At 36.8% G+C, this 16,197-nt stretch overlaps 2 protein-coding genes and 3 gene segments (V, D, J or C); all 5 read right to left on the reverse strand.

Moving 5' to 3' along the window:
* Window positions 1-1,533: 1,533 nt before the first annotated feature.
* Window positions 1,534-2,754, reverse strand: LOC131983616 (Ig kappa chain V-VI region NQ2-6.1-like). The segment is given in 2 exon segments: window positions 1,534-2,629; window positions 2,715-2,754. Coding segments are annotated over 2 exon segments (372 nt in total).
* Window positions 2,755-3,680: 926 nt separating this feature from the next.
* LOC131983418 (T cell receptor gamma variable 4-like) lies at window positions 3,681-4,150 on the reverse strand. The segment is given in 2 exon segments: window positions 3,681-4,018; window positions 4,111-4,150. Coding segments are annotated over 2 exon segments (378 nt in total).
* Window positions 4,151-4,960: 810 nt separating this feature from the next.
* On the reverse strand, window positions 4,961-8,554 carry LOC131983550 (immunoglobulin lambda-1 light chain-like). Its single transcript, XM_059348280.1, has 4 exons — window positions 8,515-8,554; window positions 8,101-8,422; window positions 6,263-6,300; window positions 4,961-5,476 (listed from the first exon to the last, which is right to left on the reverse strand). The coding sequence occupies exons 1-4, from the start codon at window positions 8,552-8,554 to the stop codon at window positions 5,151-5,153; spliced, it is 726 nt and encodes a 241-aa protein (XP_059204263.1). The 3' UTR covers window positions 4,961-5,150.
* An 800-nt stretch (window positions 8,555-9,354) lies between these two features.
* LOC131983639 (immunoglobulin lambda-1 light chain-like) lies at window positions 9,355-14,636 on the reverse strand. The gene is made up of 4 exons (XM_059348401.1): window positions 14,597-14,636; window positions 14,179-14,504; window positions 10,614-10,647; window positions 9,355-9,873 (listed from the first exon to the last, which is right to left on the reverse strand). Exons 1-4 carry the CDS (start codon window positions 14,634-14,636, stop codon window positions 9,548-9,550), a joined length of 726 nt encoding a protein of 241 aa, XP_059204384.1. The 3' UTR covers window positions 9,355-9,547.
* Window positions 14,637-15,634: 998 nt separating this feature from the next.
* Window positions 15,635-16,104, reverse strand: LOC131983419 (immunoglobulin lambda variable 3-21-like). The segment is given in 2 exon segments: window positions 15,635-15,972; window positions 16,065-16,104. Coding segments are annotated over 2 exon segments (378 nt in total).
* Between the last annotated feature and the right edge of the window lie 93 nt (window positions 16,105-16,197).

Below are 16,197 nucleotides of genomic sequence, written 5' to 3' on the forward strand. Positions count from 1 at the left end.
TAATGAGCAAACAGCACAAAGAGTAAAGAAGCAGGTTGTAAATGGTCATTGTGCTCCTCTACTATTGTTCAGTGGGACAGTCTGACTTTTTGATGTTTTCCTCTGAAGTCTGGGAGCCCAAAGACACTTTACATGTGTAAACCTTATCCATGTTCCAGTCTGACGTCTGGACGGACAGATAGCTGCTGATTTGGAAAGTCTGGTCTGGTTTGTGAACAGCGGTGCTGGTAGAGATCCCACTGCTCACTGGACTCCCACCAACCAACCAGCTCACATCTGCAAAACCCTTAGACTCTCTGGGCAAAATGGACAGACAGACCAGAGAGGCTTTGTTGGACTGGAGCTCAGCACTGGACGGAGGGAAGAGAGTCAGGACAGGACGAGGGAGGCTGGAGCCTGAAAACACACACAGGACCTTTATCAAATAACTAAGAAGAAAATCATTCATGCAAATCTTTATAGTCACAGATTTGTCCATTAGTTTTGCTGGCAATACAAAATATATTTAAAAAAATGTTTTATCAGCAATAAATATTTAGAAATCATCATCTAAAATAAAATTAGTGTTCTTTTTGACAAGGAAAAATACATCGTTTTAAATTTTGTGTTTAGTTTATTTTACTTTCTAAGTTGCAAAATAATGCATACAGTCACATTCTGTGTCATAAAAGTGCTGTTCAACCACTGTGAGAAATGAAGTGCTGTCTGTCTAACTAACATTAAAAAAATCCTTCCACACAACAACAGTAATATTCAGGTAAATTCAAAATTATACCTAATGATAAAATATGAATAAATATATATTATAAACACAGTGATTTATTATTCTTATCGCAGCATAAACACCTACTGATGGAATATTTAACATTGAGTTTTATAAAGTAAAAACTTGTCATACGTAATAAAATTAAAAAGGAACAAGTGTTGCACAACTGTTAAATATTCCTCAACCAACATATAAATCTGTAGAAAATATTTAGAATAGTTATCATTTTCAGATTGATCCATTGCCTTCAAACACACAGCCTGGTATCAAAGCAGATGTAAAAAAATTAATCCATCTATTATTTACAGAACATGTAAAGTTTTTTCAACTGTAAGCAATATATGAATTTATTAATTTCTCTAAATATATATCGGAAACAGAAAATCTATCCTGTTTTATGATCAGTTAAAAGGCACTTACTTGTCACAATCAGCTTGGTTCCTTGTCCGAATACCACAGTGATTCAGTTTGTATACATGGCCGTACAAAAACCTCCTGACTCTCACTAATGAGGGGAGTGGAACTGAAACATGCTGTTGAGACCAACTTTCACTGTCAACATCTCATTCACTCCATCAGTCTCATGTTGTTCCTAAACACTGATAAAATAACATTTTAACAAAAGCTGACCTGAGTTTCAACACTCAATATTTTTTCATTCAGTTTGTATTTAATTGTATTTTGTCATCTGAGGCCTGTTGGTGTTAAAATTTCAGCGATGGTAGTAAATTGCTTTCCTCATTCATTTGTAAGAAATTCAATAATTATGATTACATGCTTCAAATATTTTCATTGATTTCAAGGTTCATGTTTTCTCAAAGTAATATATTACAGTATGTTCAGTAGACAGTGTTTAATAATTGGTAAACATAACTGTTTATTACTTATGTCAGTTTTATCACTTTTCTGAATTGTCCTCTCACCAAGAGAGCATGCTGCATATTAATAACGATTCATGTGATTAATTTGTTGGAAACACATCAGTAATCTGGGAATGGATGATATGATAGCAGGTCAATTTAGGTTTTCTTTCAGTTGTGTTTTATCTTGACTTCAACAGACTTGTTGTTCTTGCAGCTCTCATCTGCAGGATGAACTTTGGCCAACTGAGGGAGTTGAAATAGTGCAGTTAGATTATTATTTACAGTAAGTGTAACTAAAATAATCACTCTGCATGGTAACATTCACGATCAATAACCTCCTGGGAATTTACATCAGCAACATAGTAGTTGTTATAGACCCTCTGTAGTTTCAATATTGTGTAAAGAGCAGCAAGAGATATTTACTATAAAATGTTTACAGTTTAATAGATCATGACTTGACTTGTTTGAACAATACACAACTACTACTAAGACAGTTCTGCAGATTTATGTGACATCGATTGTTGGGTTCAGAATTTTAAGAAAATATATTTAACATATTTGCATGGAAATTAGAGAAAGCATCAACTGTTTACTTGATTCCCAGTTAAGATGTGTCAGAGATTGAAAAAGCAGAAGTATTAGTGAGGAGGTTTTTGTCACAGTGTAAATCACTGTGATACGTGCTCCTTAGCAGAGCTGTCCCATGTTTGACAGTAATAGACTGCTGAGTCTCCCTCCTCCACATTGTTGATGATCAAACGATAATCTACTGTTGACTGATGAGTAGAAGTGAACTTTGGAGAGGAGAAACCAGAGCCATAGTTTGGAGCGCTGTTAGAGTGATGAAAACTCAGGACATACTGAGGAACTCCTCCAGGAATCTGTTTGTACCAATGGACATAATTTCCAGATTCAGCATGGCAGTTGAGAACAACCTCTTGTCCTATAGAAACTGTGTGGACAGCAGGCGTCTGAGTCAGCACGATCACTGCATCAACATCTGTCAACAAACAGAGAAAAATACATGAGTGAAAGGTTCCTGTGTGACAATATGTGCTCTAAAAGGAATGAGAAGAATCTCTTACATGTTAGAGCAGTGATGAGAGTGCAGAGGGTCCCCAGCATGTTGTCAGTGTGTGGTGTAAACGTCCCTTACTGTCCAGCTGAGAGGTGAGCAGGGTTGGAGTGTGAGGAGGAGAGACACTGAAGCTTATAAAGACACTGAGGAGAGGAGAAGAGGAGGAGGAGGAGTTTAACTCTGTTTCCATTCAACAATTACATATTTGATAGCCGTTGATGATTTTATGTGATTTTGATCTATTCAACTCCTGATATCAAAATCATTTTTAAAAAATGTGTGTGTTCATAAGTTTTCACTAAGTTGTACTTTATGTAGTAAACCGCGTTCTTAGCAGAGTATAAAAATATTCTTTCATTAAAGTGTTTTTATTGTTCTAAATATTTTAACATGTTTGCTATCCTTCCAAATTGTTTAGAAAAAATATTTAAACATTTTAAATAGTATTTGACCAGACCTGTTGAAAGTTAGATATACATGTTTATTGTTATTATTTGTTTATTATTTATCATTGTGAAGCAGATTCCTTTCGGATCTGCTTAATGAAAAATGATGAGATGACTGTCACATTGACATCATCTGAAACTTTCATAATCATCACTACTAATAAACCTAAAAAAATGTCTGACTAGTACATTTTAGGTGTCCATAAATTTTGTAACATTTTTAGTGACACGACAAGAAAAAACATGTATTATATAACAGTATATCAGATATTATGCATGTAGGTGGGAACATTTCCTGGTGACCTGCTTATTTTTTTCAGTTTGATTAAAAAGGTCTGCAAAGAGCAATTTAAGATATATTTTTTTAGATTTATGTACAAAAGCAGGATTTTGATGTTTTGAAAATGTTACTGCAGTGAACACACAGTGAACAAGATCTACTGCACACAGTGTTTGTTGATGGCTCAGATGTGTCAGAGACTGAAAAAGCAGAAGTATTAGTGAGGAGGTTTTTGTCACAGTGTAAATCACTGTGATACTCCCTCGTTAGCAGAGCCATCCCATGTTTGACAGTAGTAGACTGCTGAGTCTCCCTCCTCCACATTGTTGATGATCAAACGATAATCTGATGTTGACTGATGAGTAGAAGTGAACTTTGGAGAGGAGAAACCAGAGCCATAGTATACAGAGCTGTAGCTATGATGAAACCTCAACACATACTGAGGAACTCCTCCAGGAATCTGTTTGTACCAGCGAGCATCACTGTTAGTAACAGTCCCCAGGTTACAGTCCATGGTGGCTGTCTCTCCTTTCCTCACTTTCACAACAGGAGGCTTCTGTGTCACCAGCGTCACACCACTCACACCTGGAAACAACAAGATGACATGGAGTCAAGAGAAACACACAGACTGATGAATCCAACATGAGGTCAAAGCTGCAGTAAGTCAGCCTCCTTACATGTTAGAGCAGTGATGAGAGTGCAGAGGGTCCCCAGCATGTTGTCAGAGTGCTGAGAATGGCTTTGGAACTTGGAAAGTGAGCTTCTAATCTAATCTGCTGACAGATTCGAGGGTTTGGAGGATGAGGAGAGGAGGTGCTGGAGGAGCAATTTAATACAACAGTGAAACTGAGAGGGACTGACAGGAGGAGGAGCTTTGTTTAGATCTGCATGGTGTCACATTTGTATTTGATTTTATTTGGAGGGAAATTTCTTTAATTCATCCACTTTTGTGGCTTTGGATAAAAACTTTCTTTTCAAGTTTTTCATCAGTCATCAACAGACATCTAGTGCAGGATATCAGCTTTATCTCTGCAGACATCTACACATTTTCAACAAATAAGGAGTAAACCTTCTATGATTGACCAAATGAAAATAATTCAACTATCAGTGTGTTTCCAGTCAGAGACAGTTCCTTCTGATTTTACTGAGCTGACCCTTGACCTCTTCATTTACATGGAGCTATAAATAAAGAGGTGAGGCCTGCAGGTGCATCCTGAGAAGGAAGAGAGGTGATGCTTCACTGACAGAGGATGAAAACTCAGTTTCATTTGCTCATGTTTTAATCTCTCTGATGTGCTTTATAGCAAAATAACACTTTAATAACTTTCTGAATACAAATATACATGTGTCAGTAAGAATTAAACAGAAATCTAGATATCTTTTTCCTGGATTATCTGAAGTTTCAGTTAAATTAACACAGGGATTATAATAATAACAATAATAAAAGTCGATTTTGGGTAACAAGATTGTTTTAAATGATGTTTTAATGAGAACAAATAAATTCAAACACTTGTTGAGTATTGAGTTTTTATTTGTATTTTTTTATGATTGGATGATTCTTGGAACAAGCAGCAAAGCTGATACAAAAGTGCCACCTAACTGTCACAACATGTATTACAAGCATGCAGACACATGTTTTCTAACATGTCAACTCTGTAATGAGCAAACAGCACAAAGAGTAAAGAAGCAGGTTGTAAATGGTCATTGTGCTCCTCTACTATTGTTCAGTGGGACAGTCTGACTTTTTGATGTTTTCCTCTGAAGTCTGGGAGCCCAAAGACACTTTACATGTGTAAACCTTATCCATGTTCCAGTCTGACGTCTGGACGGACAGATAGCTGCTGATTTGGAAAGTCTGGTCTGGTTTGTGAACAGCGGTGCTGGTAGAGATCCCACTGCTCACTGGACTCCCACCAACCAACCAGCTCACATCTGCAAAAGGCACAGACTGACTGGACAGACAGACCAGAGAGGCTTTGTTGGACTGGAGCTCAGCACTGGACGGAGGGAAGAGAGTCAGGACAGGACGAGGGAGGCTGGAGCCTGAAAACACACACAGGACCTTTATCAAAGACGTAGAACTGGAGTCATAGAAAACACTATTACACAGTATTGGATGAAGGGGTGTTTGTTAAGACATTTAATAAAATAATCTGACCCAAAAAATAGTTCTCAATCTCCTAAAAGCTTACTTAATAACATACGTTCATTTTTAATAATTTCAGAAATTCAACAGACTTATTATAAACACATTACATTTAACCAATAAAATTACATGCAAACAAAGCAACTCAATGTCATGTGATGTTTATAGTCATTGTGTTAAATTACAGCAGGTATCACTTAATTGTATATTTAAATATTTATTTTCAGAAAAGTCAAATATACAGTCATCACTCTGCCTTATTGATCTAAAGTTATTTTTAACTTTACAAGGTTAACATTTCACTGCATTAATACTGTTAGTAATTACTGATAAATGGTGGAATTATTTGTTATTCTCTGAAAATAAATATATCCGATCAAAATGAATTCACTTGGTGAAAATATTGTTTTAAAAAAGCACATCTTTTTAAATTCCAATAAAATAAATAAATAAAACCATTGACGATTGTTTTGAAAACATTTCAGATATTAAAATCATGTGTGAACAGTCAACTGTCTGTTTGCTGTTGTTTCAATGCTGATGTAACAACTGCATGAAAAATCGAACATACAATAAAAATAAAAATAAAAATCTTTACATAATACAGACTAAGTGTAATACTTGTAATATTTGCTAGAAAAATATTGGCTTCCTGTTTTTTCTAGTAAATAAACAGCACTTACTTGTCACAATCAGCTTGGTTCCTTGTCCGAATACCACAGTGATTCAGTTTGTATACATGGCCGTACAAAAACCTCCTGACTCTCACTAATGAGGGGAGTGGAACTGAAACATGCTGTTGAGACCAACTTTCACTGTCAACATCTCATTCACTCCATCAGTCTCATGTTGTTCCTAAACACTGCTGGACTTGAGGAATGTTCCTGCATCTTCTGTTTTCATGCTTTTGTTAATTCTGAATATCTGCAACAAACTGAGAATAACTTTCATGAAAATGCTCCCAGAATTTGTCAGAGTTTATTTCAACTCTGACTGAGGTTTTTGTCATGGTGTGAATCACTGTGATACCCGCTCCTTACCAGAGTCGTCCCACATGCTACAGAAATACTGAGCAGAGTCTCCTGCCTCTGCACGCTTAATGATGAACTGGAAATCTATGTTTGATGTGTGTTTAGAGTTGAATCGATCTGAGGAGAATCCTGATCCAAAGCTGGGTGAACCAGAATACCTCAATTCAAGAACATACTGAGGAGCTTCACCAGGAACCTGTTTATACCAACTGACATAATTCGAATAATGCCTCTCAACATTGCAGTTGAGAACAACCTCTTGTCCTGTAGAAACTGTGTGGACAGCAGGCGTCTGAGTCAGCACGATCACTGCATCAACATCTGTCAACAAACAGAGAAAAATACATGAGTGAAAGGTTCCTGTGTGACAATATGTGCTCTAAAAGGAATGAGAAGAATCTCTTACATGTTAGAGCAGTGATGAGAGTGCAGAGGGTCCCCAGCATGTTGTCAGTGTGTGGTGTAAACGTCCCTTACTGTCCAGCTGAGAGGTGAGCAGGGTTGGAGTGTGAGGAGGAGAGACACTGAAGCTTATAAAGACACTGAGGAGAGGAGAAGAAGAGGAGGAGGAGTTTCCACAGTTTTCATTCATAAAACCACTGCAGTATTAGATTATATCATTTTTAATGAAACATTATTTGTAAACCTGTATAGCTGATAGAATGTGTCTGAAAATGTATTTGGTAGCTGTTGATTATTTTTGTGTGAGTTTTATCGACTCTGCTGGTGATATCAGATTCCTTTCTGTGTATCTTTCCAGAGTTTTCTTTAAGTCATCATAAAGACCACAGGATGAAGTTATTGCAGCTGGTTAATACAGTAAGTTTGTGTAACAAAAATGTAATTCTAAATACTAATTTCACCAAGCCAACATGTTTGCTAATGATCAAAATTATTCTGACTGAAACTATTAAAAACTATTGAAAAACTCTGTATCTACATGGCCTGTATGTAGGTTAATGTATTGAGTTTAACTGTTCATGTTTTAGCTTCACATTAATAAAGTGTTTGGCTGTTGAAGCGCTGTGAAGCAGTTTACTTTGGGCTCTGCCTTATGAAGCATGATTCATGTAGTCAGATTACTGTCAGATTTACTTCATCTGGAAGTGTAACAGTCATTACCACCTGAGTGTCTCAGACGTCTTTATCACATTATGGGTATTCAGAACAGTTTCTGTAAACTTTCTATCACTAAAATATGTTATTAGGCAACACACAGCAGACTATAGCAACTGTTTTTATGAAAGTCTCACATATCAAGAGTAAAGGTGGTGCGTTACATAAAAACATTTAATCAAGCATGGTATGCAAATTAAAGATATAGTTTAAAGATTCATGTATGACTCCCAGAAAAGTAAATATAAAGCATATATAAATTGTAACACAGAGTGTGTTTTGTTGGCCCAGTCATCAGCTGACAAGAGTCAGAGGCTGAAAAAGCAGAAGTATTAGTGAGGAGGTTTTTGTCACAGTGTAAATCATTGTGATATGTATTCCGTACTCCAGTCCATACTTTACAGTAATAGACTGCTGAGTCTCCCTCCTCCACATTGTTGATGATCAAACGATAATCTACTGTTGACTGATGACTAGAAGTGAACTTTGGAGAGGAGAAACCAGAGCCATAGCGGACAGAGCTCCAGCCGTGATAAAATCTCAGAACATACTGAGGAACTCCTCCAGGAATCTGTTTATACCAGTGAGCTGAATCAGCAGTAAGAGCCCCCAGGTTACAGTCCATGGTGGCTGTCTCTCCTTTCCTCACTGTCACAACAGGAGGCTTCTGTGTCACCAGCGTCACACCACTCACACCTGGAAACAACAAGATGACATGGAGTCAAGAGAAACACACAGACTGATGAATCCAACATGAGGTCAAAGCTGCAGTAAGTCAGCCTCCTTACATGTTAGAGCAGTGATGAGAGTGCAGAGGGTCCCCAGCATGTTGTCAGAGTGCTGAGAATGGCTTTGTAACTTGGAAAGTGAGCTTCTAATCTAATCTGCTGACAGATTCGAGGGTTTTGAGGATGAGGAGAGGAGGTGCTGGAGGAGCAACTTAATACAACAGTGAAACTGAGAGGGACTGACAGGAGGAGGAGCTTTGTTTAGATCTGCATGGTGTCACATTTATATTTGATTTTCTTTTGGACGGAAATTTCTTTAATTCATCCACTTTTGTGGCTTTAGATAAAAACTTTATTTTCAAGTTTTTCATCAGTCATCAACAGACATCTAGTGCAGGATATCAGCTTTATCTCTGCAGACATCTACACATTTTCAACAAATAAGGAGTAAACCATTTTCCAAATGAAAATAGTTCAACTATCAGTGTGTTTCCAGTCAGAGACAGTTCCTTCTGATTTTACTGAGCTGACACTTGACCTCTTCATTTACATGGAGCTATAAATAAAGAGGTGAGGCCTGCAGGTGCATCCTGGGAAGGAAGAGAGGTGATGCTTCACTGACAGAGGATGAAAACTCAGTTTCATTTGCTCATGTTTTAATCTCTCTGATGTGCTTTATAGCAAAATAACACTTTAATAACTTTATGAATACAAATATCCATGTGTCAGTAAGAATTAAACAGAAATCTAGATATCTTTTTCCTGGATTATCTGAAGTTTCAGTTAAATTAACACAGGGATTATAATAATAACAATAATAAAAGTAGATTTTGGGTAACACGATTGTTTTAAATGATGTTTTAATGAGAACAAATAAATTCAAACACTTGTTGAGTATTGAGTTTTTATTTGTATTTTTTATGATTGAATGTTTCTTGGAACAAGCAGCAAAGCTGATACAAAAGTGCCACCTAACTGTCACAACATTTATTACAAGCATGCAGACACATGTTTTCTAACATGTCAACTCTGTAATGAGCAAACAGCACAAAGAGTAAAGAAGCAGGTTGTAAATGGTCATTGTGCTCCTCTACTATTGTTCATTGGGACAGTCTGACTTTTTGATGTTTTCCTCTGAAGTCTGGGAGCCCAAAGACACTTTACATGTGTAAACCTTATCCATGTTCCAGTCTGACGTCTGGACGGACAGATAGCTGCTGATTTGGAAAGTCTGGTCTGGTTTGTGAACAGCGGTGCTGGTAGAGATCCCACTGCTCACTGGACTCCCACCAACCAACCAGCTCACATCTGCAAAAGGCACAGACTGACTGGACAGACAGACCAGAGAGGCTTTGTTGGACTGGAGCTCAGCACTGGACGGAGGGAAGAGAGTCAGGACAGGACGAGGGAGGCTGGAGCCTGAAAACACACACAGGACCTTTATCAAATAACTAGGAAGAAAATCATTCATACAAATCTTTACAGTCACAGATTAACGCGTTAGTTTTACTGGCAAAACAAAATATATTTTTAAAAATTTATATATATCAGCAATAAATATTTAGAAATCATCATCTAAAATAAAAGCAGTGTTCCATTTTAAAACAACTCATTAAATTCTAAATATTCTGATTAGTTCATGATACTTTTTAAAATGCAAACTAATTCATAAAGTCACCTTCTGTGTCATACAAAATGCTTTTTGTCATTCTAATAAGCATAAAAATTAAAAAAAAAAACTTTCACACAGCAACAGTAATATTCAGGTCATTTCAAACATGATAAGATTAGTAAATAAATATTATCACAGCATAAACACCTACTGATGGAATATTTAACATTGAGCTTGACAATGTTAAAACTTGTCATACTTAATGAAAATAAAAAGGAACAAGTGTTGCATAACAGTTAAATATTCTTCAACCTTCATATAAATCTGTAGAAAATCTTTAAAATATTGTTATAATTTTCAGATTGATCCATTGCCTTCAAACACACAGCCTGGTATCAAAGCAGATGTAAGAAATAAATCCTATCTATTATTTACAGAACATGTAAAGTTTTTCCAACTATTAGCAATATAATTTGACTAATTTCTCTAAATATATATCGGAAACAGAAAACCTATCCTGTTTTATGATCAGTTAAAAAGCACTTACTTGTCACAATCAGCTTGGTTCCTTGTCCGAATACCACAGTGATTCAGTTTGTATACATGGCCGTACAAAAACCTCCTGACTCTCACTAATGAGGGGAGTGGAACTGAAACATGCTGTTGAGACCAACTTTCACTGTCAACATCTCATTCACTCCATCAGTCTCATGTTGTTCCTAAACACTGATAGAATAACATTTTAACAAAAGCTGACCTGAGTTTCAACACTCAATATTTTTTCATTCAGTTTGTATTTTATTGTATTTTGTCATTTGAGGTTTGTTGGTGTTAAAATTTCCGCGGTGGTAGTAAATTGCTTTCCTCATTCATTTGTAAGAAATTAAACAATTATGATCACATGCTTCAAATATCTTCATTGATTTCAAGGTTCATGTTTTCTCAAGGTAATATTTTACAGTATGTTCAGTAGACAGTGTTTAATAATTGGTAAACATAACTGTTTATTACTTATGTCAGTTTTATCACTTTTCTGAATTGTCCTCTCACCAAGAGAGCATGCTGCATATTAATAATGATTCATGTGATTAATTTGTTGGAAACACATCAGTAATCTGGGAATGGATGATATGATAGCAGGTCAATTTAGGTTTTCATTCAGTTGTGTTTTATCTTGACTTCAACAGACTTGTTGTTCTTGCAGCTCTCATCTGCAGGATGAACTTTGGCCAACTGAGGGAGTTGAAATAGTGCAGTTGGATTATTATTTACTGTAAGTGTAATTATAATAATCACTCTGCATGGTAACATTCACGATCAATAACCTCCTGGGAATTTACATCAGCAACATAGTAGTTGTTATAGACCCTCTATAGTTTCAATATTGTGTAAAGAGCAGCAAGAGATATTTACTATAAAATGTTTACAGTTTAATAGATCATGACTTGACTTGTTTGAACAATGTACAACTACTACTAAGACAGTTCTGCAGATTTATGTGAAATCGATTATTGGGTTCAGAATTTAAAAAATATATATTTAACATATTTGCATGGAAATTAGAGAAAGCTACAACTGTTTACTTGATTCCCAGTTAAGATGTGTCAGAGATTGAAAAAGCAGAAGTATTAGTGAGGAGGTTTTTGTCACAGTGTAAATCACTGTGATACGCGCTCCTCAGCAGAGTCGTCCCATGTTTCACAGTAATAGACTGCTGAGTCTCCCTCCTCCACATTGTTGATGATCAAACGATAATCTGATGCTGACTGATGAGTAGAAGTGAACTGAAGTGGATAATACACAACTGCTATGAAGACAGTTCTGTAGATTTATTTGAGAATCGATTATTGGGTTCAGAAGTTTTTAAAAAAATTGTTTTTAATATATATGTGTGGAAGTTGGAGAAGCATTGACTGGTGGCTTCACTGCCAGTCAAGATGTGTCAGAGACTGAAAAAGCAGAAGTATTAGTGAGGAGGTTTTTGTCACAGTGTAAATCACTGTGATACTCCCTCGTTAGCAGAGGTGTCATACGTTTGACAGTAATAGACTGCTGAGTCTCCCTCCTCCACATTGTTGATGATCAAACGATAATCTGATGCTGACTGATGAGTAGAAGTGAACTTTGGAGCGGAGAAACCAGAGCCATAGTCTGGAGTGCTTCCCAGCATGAAATCTATTATAAACTGAGGAACTCCTCCAGGAATCTGTTTGTACCAGCCAGCTGAAGCATCATCAACAGTCCCCAGGTTACAGTCCATGGTGGCTGTCTCTCCTTTCCTCACTGACACAACAGGAGGCTTCTGTGTCACCAGCGTCACACCACTCACACCTGGAAACAACAAGATGACATGGAGTCAAGAGAAACACACAGACTGATGAATCCAACATGAGGTCAAAGCTGCAGTAAGTCAGCCTCCTTACATGTTAGAGCAGTGATGAGAGTGCAGAGGGTCCCCAGCATGTTGTCAGTGTGTGGTGTAAACGTCCCTTACTGTCCAGCTGAGAGGTGAGCAGGGTTGGAGTGTGAGGAGGAGAGACACTGAAGCTTATAAAGACACTGAGGAGAGGAGAAGAGGAGGAGGAGGAGGAGTTTCAACAGTTTTCATTCATAAAACCACTGCAGTATTAGATTAAATCATTTCTGATTAAACATTATTTGAAAACTTCTATATCTTATAGAATGTGTCTGAAAATGTATTTGATAGCTGTTGGTCATTTTTGTGTGAGTTTTATCGACTCTGCTGGTGATATCAGATTCCTTTCTACGTATCTTTCCAGAGTATTCTTTAAGTCATCATATAGACCACATGATGGATTTATTGCAGCTGGTTTATACAGTAAGTATGTTTTACAAGGGTTTATTCTAAATATTCATTTCAGCAAGCAATCATGTGTGCTATTGATCCAAATTATTCTGACTGAAACTATTAAAAACTGATGAAAAACTCTCTATCTACATGGTCTGTATGTAGGTTAATGTAGTGAGTTTAACTGTTCATGTTTTAGCTTCACATTAATAAAGTGTTTGGCTGTTGAAGCGCTGTGAAGCAGTTTACTTTGGGCTCTGCCTTATGAAGCATGATTCATGTAGTCAGATTACTGTCAGATTTACTTCATCTGGAAGTGTAACAGTCATTACCACCTGAGTGTCTCAGACGTCTTTATCACATTATGGGAATTCAGAACAGCTTCTGTAAACTTTCTATCACTAAAATATGTTATTAGGCAACACACAGCAACCTATAACAACTGTTTATTGACAGTCTCACATATCAGGAATAAAGGTGGTGCTTTAATTAGGCAAATGTTCAAATTGCAGATATAGTTTGTAAAGTTCAGGTAGAAATCGAATGAAAGTGAAAAACTTGAATGTAAATATATACATATATATATATATATATATATATATATATATATATATATATATATATATATATATATATATATATATATAATGTAACAGAGTGTGGTTTTGTGGCTCCGTCATCAGTTTCTGAGTTTGATCATTTTACTGAAATTTCCTCTTGAATCCTTTGATTCATTTATGAACGTTATTGATATTTAAATGTAGATTAAATGTTAACATGTCAGTGACATATTTTCAGAGCTTTTTCCTTTTTTGGGTATTGATACTTTCGTTTGTCAGATGAACTTTGTGCGTATTAAGGAAATTGAATAATGCAGATGAATGAATATTCACTCCAAATGTCATTCCAGTAATTATCACTGCAAATGCACCAGTTCATTTCTCTTAAAAAGGATTCATAAAACTCTGGGACAAGAAGCTGATACACACGTTCTACACATTAAATCTTTTGTGGTGAGTAACAAGAGACAACAATGATTTTTCCATCAATATAAGAAACATAACTTGAATTTACTTGCATAATATTGCGTGTTTCATAAACAGCTTTCACTGACAAAGTGCTCAGGATTTATGTGAGAAGACAATTACAGGGTTTCAACCAAATACTACTTTAATATATATAAGTGTGGAAGTTAGAGAAAGCATTGACTGGTGGTTTCACTGCCAGTCAAGATGTGTCAGAGACTGAAAAAGCAGAAGTTTTAGTGAGGAGGTTTTTGTCACAGTGTAAATCACTGTGATACGTTCTCCTTAGCAGAGCTGTCCCATGTGTGACAGTAATAGACTGCTGAGTCTCCCTCCTCCACATTGTTGATGATCAAACGATAATCTACTGTTGACTGATGAGTAGAAGTGAACTTTGGAGAAGAGAAACCAGAGCCATAGGTTGGAGAGCTGTTAGAGTGATAAAATCTCAGGACATACTGAGGAACTCCTCCAGGAATCTGTTTGTACCAGCGAGCATAACTGCCCGTAACAGTCCCCAGGTTACAGTCCATGGTGGCTGTCTCTCCTTTCCTCACTGTCACAACAGGAGGCTTCTGTGTCACCAGCGTCACACCACTCACACCTGGAAACAACAAGATGACATGGAGTCAAGAGAAACACACAGACTGATGAATCCAACATGAGGTCAAAGCTGCAGTAAGTCAGCCTCCTTACATGTTAGAGCAGTGATGAGAGTGCAGAGGGTCCCCAGCATGTTGTCAGTGTGTGGTGTAAACGTCCCTTACTGTCCAGCTGAGAGGTGAGCAGGGTTGGAGTGTGAGGAGGAGAGACACTGAAGCTTATAAAGACACTGAGGAGAGGAGAAGAGGAGGAGGAGGAGGAGTTTCAACATTTAGCACGTTTTGTTAATGAATCAGTAACAGTATTTATGGGTTTCCACATCAAATCAACAAATGCTTTTGTTCAACTTTGTTTTGTTGTTTTTCCTGCTCTGGTGTCCTTTGCATCAGTGTTAGAATCTAAGGAATGGTAGAAATGAAAGGAAATTAAATACATATCTAAGTAATAAATATGATCACATGCTAATATATTTTTATTGGTCTCCAGATTCATGTTCCACAGTAGTGCAGTAAATATTGTTCTTTTTTTTCTCAGTTTGATCAGTTTACTGAAATGTCCTCTTGACTCCTGTGATTCATTTATTAACATTATTAATATTTAAAATTAGGTTAAATGTTAACATGTCAGTGACACATTTTCTTCGCTTATTTCTTTTTTGGATATTGCTACTTTAGTCTATCAGATGAACTTTGTGCGTATTTAGGAAATTGAAATAATACAGATGGGTTAATATTCACTGCAAATGTAATTTTAGTAATTATCACTACATATGCACAAGATTATTTGTTTTAAGAAGGATTTATGAAACTCTGGGACAAAAAGCTGTTTTACACTTTTTACTGTTTAAATCTTTTTTTGATGAGTAACAATAGACAACAATGATATTTCCATCAGAGTAAGAATCATAACTTAAATAAACTTGTATGTTTAATGGACATCTTCCATTGGGAAAGTGCTCAGGATTTATGTGATAATTCATTCACAGGGTTTCAATTTTTGAAAATACTATTTTAATATGTATATGTGTGTAAGTTAGAGAAAGCATTGACTGGTGGCTTCACTGCCAGTCAAGATGTGTCAGAGACTGAAAAAGCAGAAGTATTAGTGAGGAGGTTTTTGTCACAGTGTAAATCACTGTGATACGTGCTCCTTAGCAGAGCTGTCCCATGTGTGACAGTAATAGACTGCTGAGTCTCCCTCCTCCACATTGTTGATGATCAAACGATAATCTGATGTTGACTGATGAGTAGAAGTGAACTTTGGAGAGGAGAAACCAGAACCATAGTATACAGAGCTCCAGCCATGATAAAATCTCAGAACATACTGAGGAACTCCTCCAGGAATCTGTTTGTACCAGTTAGCAGGACTGTTAGTAACAGTCCCCAGGTTACAGTCCATGGTGGCTGTCTCTCCTTTCCTCACTGTCACAACAGGAGGCTTCTGTGTCACCAGCGTCACACCACTCACACCTGGAAACAACAAGATGACATGGAGTCAAGAGAAACACACAGACTGATGAATCCAACATGAGGTCAAAGCTGCAGTAAGTCAGCCTCCTTACATGTTAGAGCAGTGATGAGAGTGCAGAGGGTCCCCAGCATGTTGTCAGAGTGCTGAGAATGGCTTTGGAACTTGGAAAGTGAGCTTCTAATCTAATCTGCTGACAGATTCGAGGGTTTGGAGGATGAGGAGAG

The sequence above is a fragment of the Centropristis striata genome, chromosome 13 (assembly GCF_030273125.1).
Source record: "Centropristis striata isolate RG_2023a ecotype Rhode Island chromosome 13, C.striata_1.0, whole genome shotgun sequence".
NCBI classification, from domain to species: Eukaryota; Metazoa; Chordata; class Actinopteri; order Perciformes; family Serranidae; genus Centropristis; species Centropristis striata.

Excerpts from the sequence above, each read along its gene's own strand:
- LOC131983550 (XM_059348280.1), bottom strand. The coding sequence starts at position 8,554 with ATGCTGGGGACCCTCTGCACTCTCATCACTGCTCTAACAT. Across the intron at positions 6,301-8,100 it reads TGGACTGGAGTACGGAATAC|TGTGGTATTCGGACAAGGAA; the intron begins ATATCACAATGA and ends AAACTGAATCAC. Across the intron at positions 5,477-6,262 it reads AACCAAGCTGATTGTGACAA|GCTCCAGCCTCCCTCGTCCT; the intron begins GTAAGTGCTGTT and ends GTGTGTTTTCAG.
- LOC131983639 (XM_059348401.1), bottom strand. The coding sequence starts at position 14,636 with ATGCTGGGGACCCTCTGCACTCTCATCACTGCTCTAACAT. Across the intron at positions 14,505-14,596 it reads TCTCATCACTGCTCTAACAT|GTGTGAGTGGTGTGACGCTG; the intron begins GTAAGGAGGCTG and ends TGTTGTTTCCAG. Across the intron at positions 9,874-10,613 it reads AACCAAGCTGATTGTGACAA|GCTCCAGCCTCCCTCGTCCT; the intron begins GTAAGTGCTTTT and ends GTGTGTTTTCAG.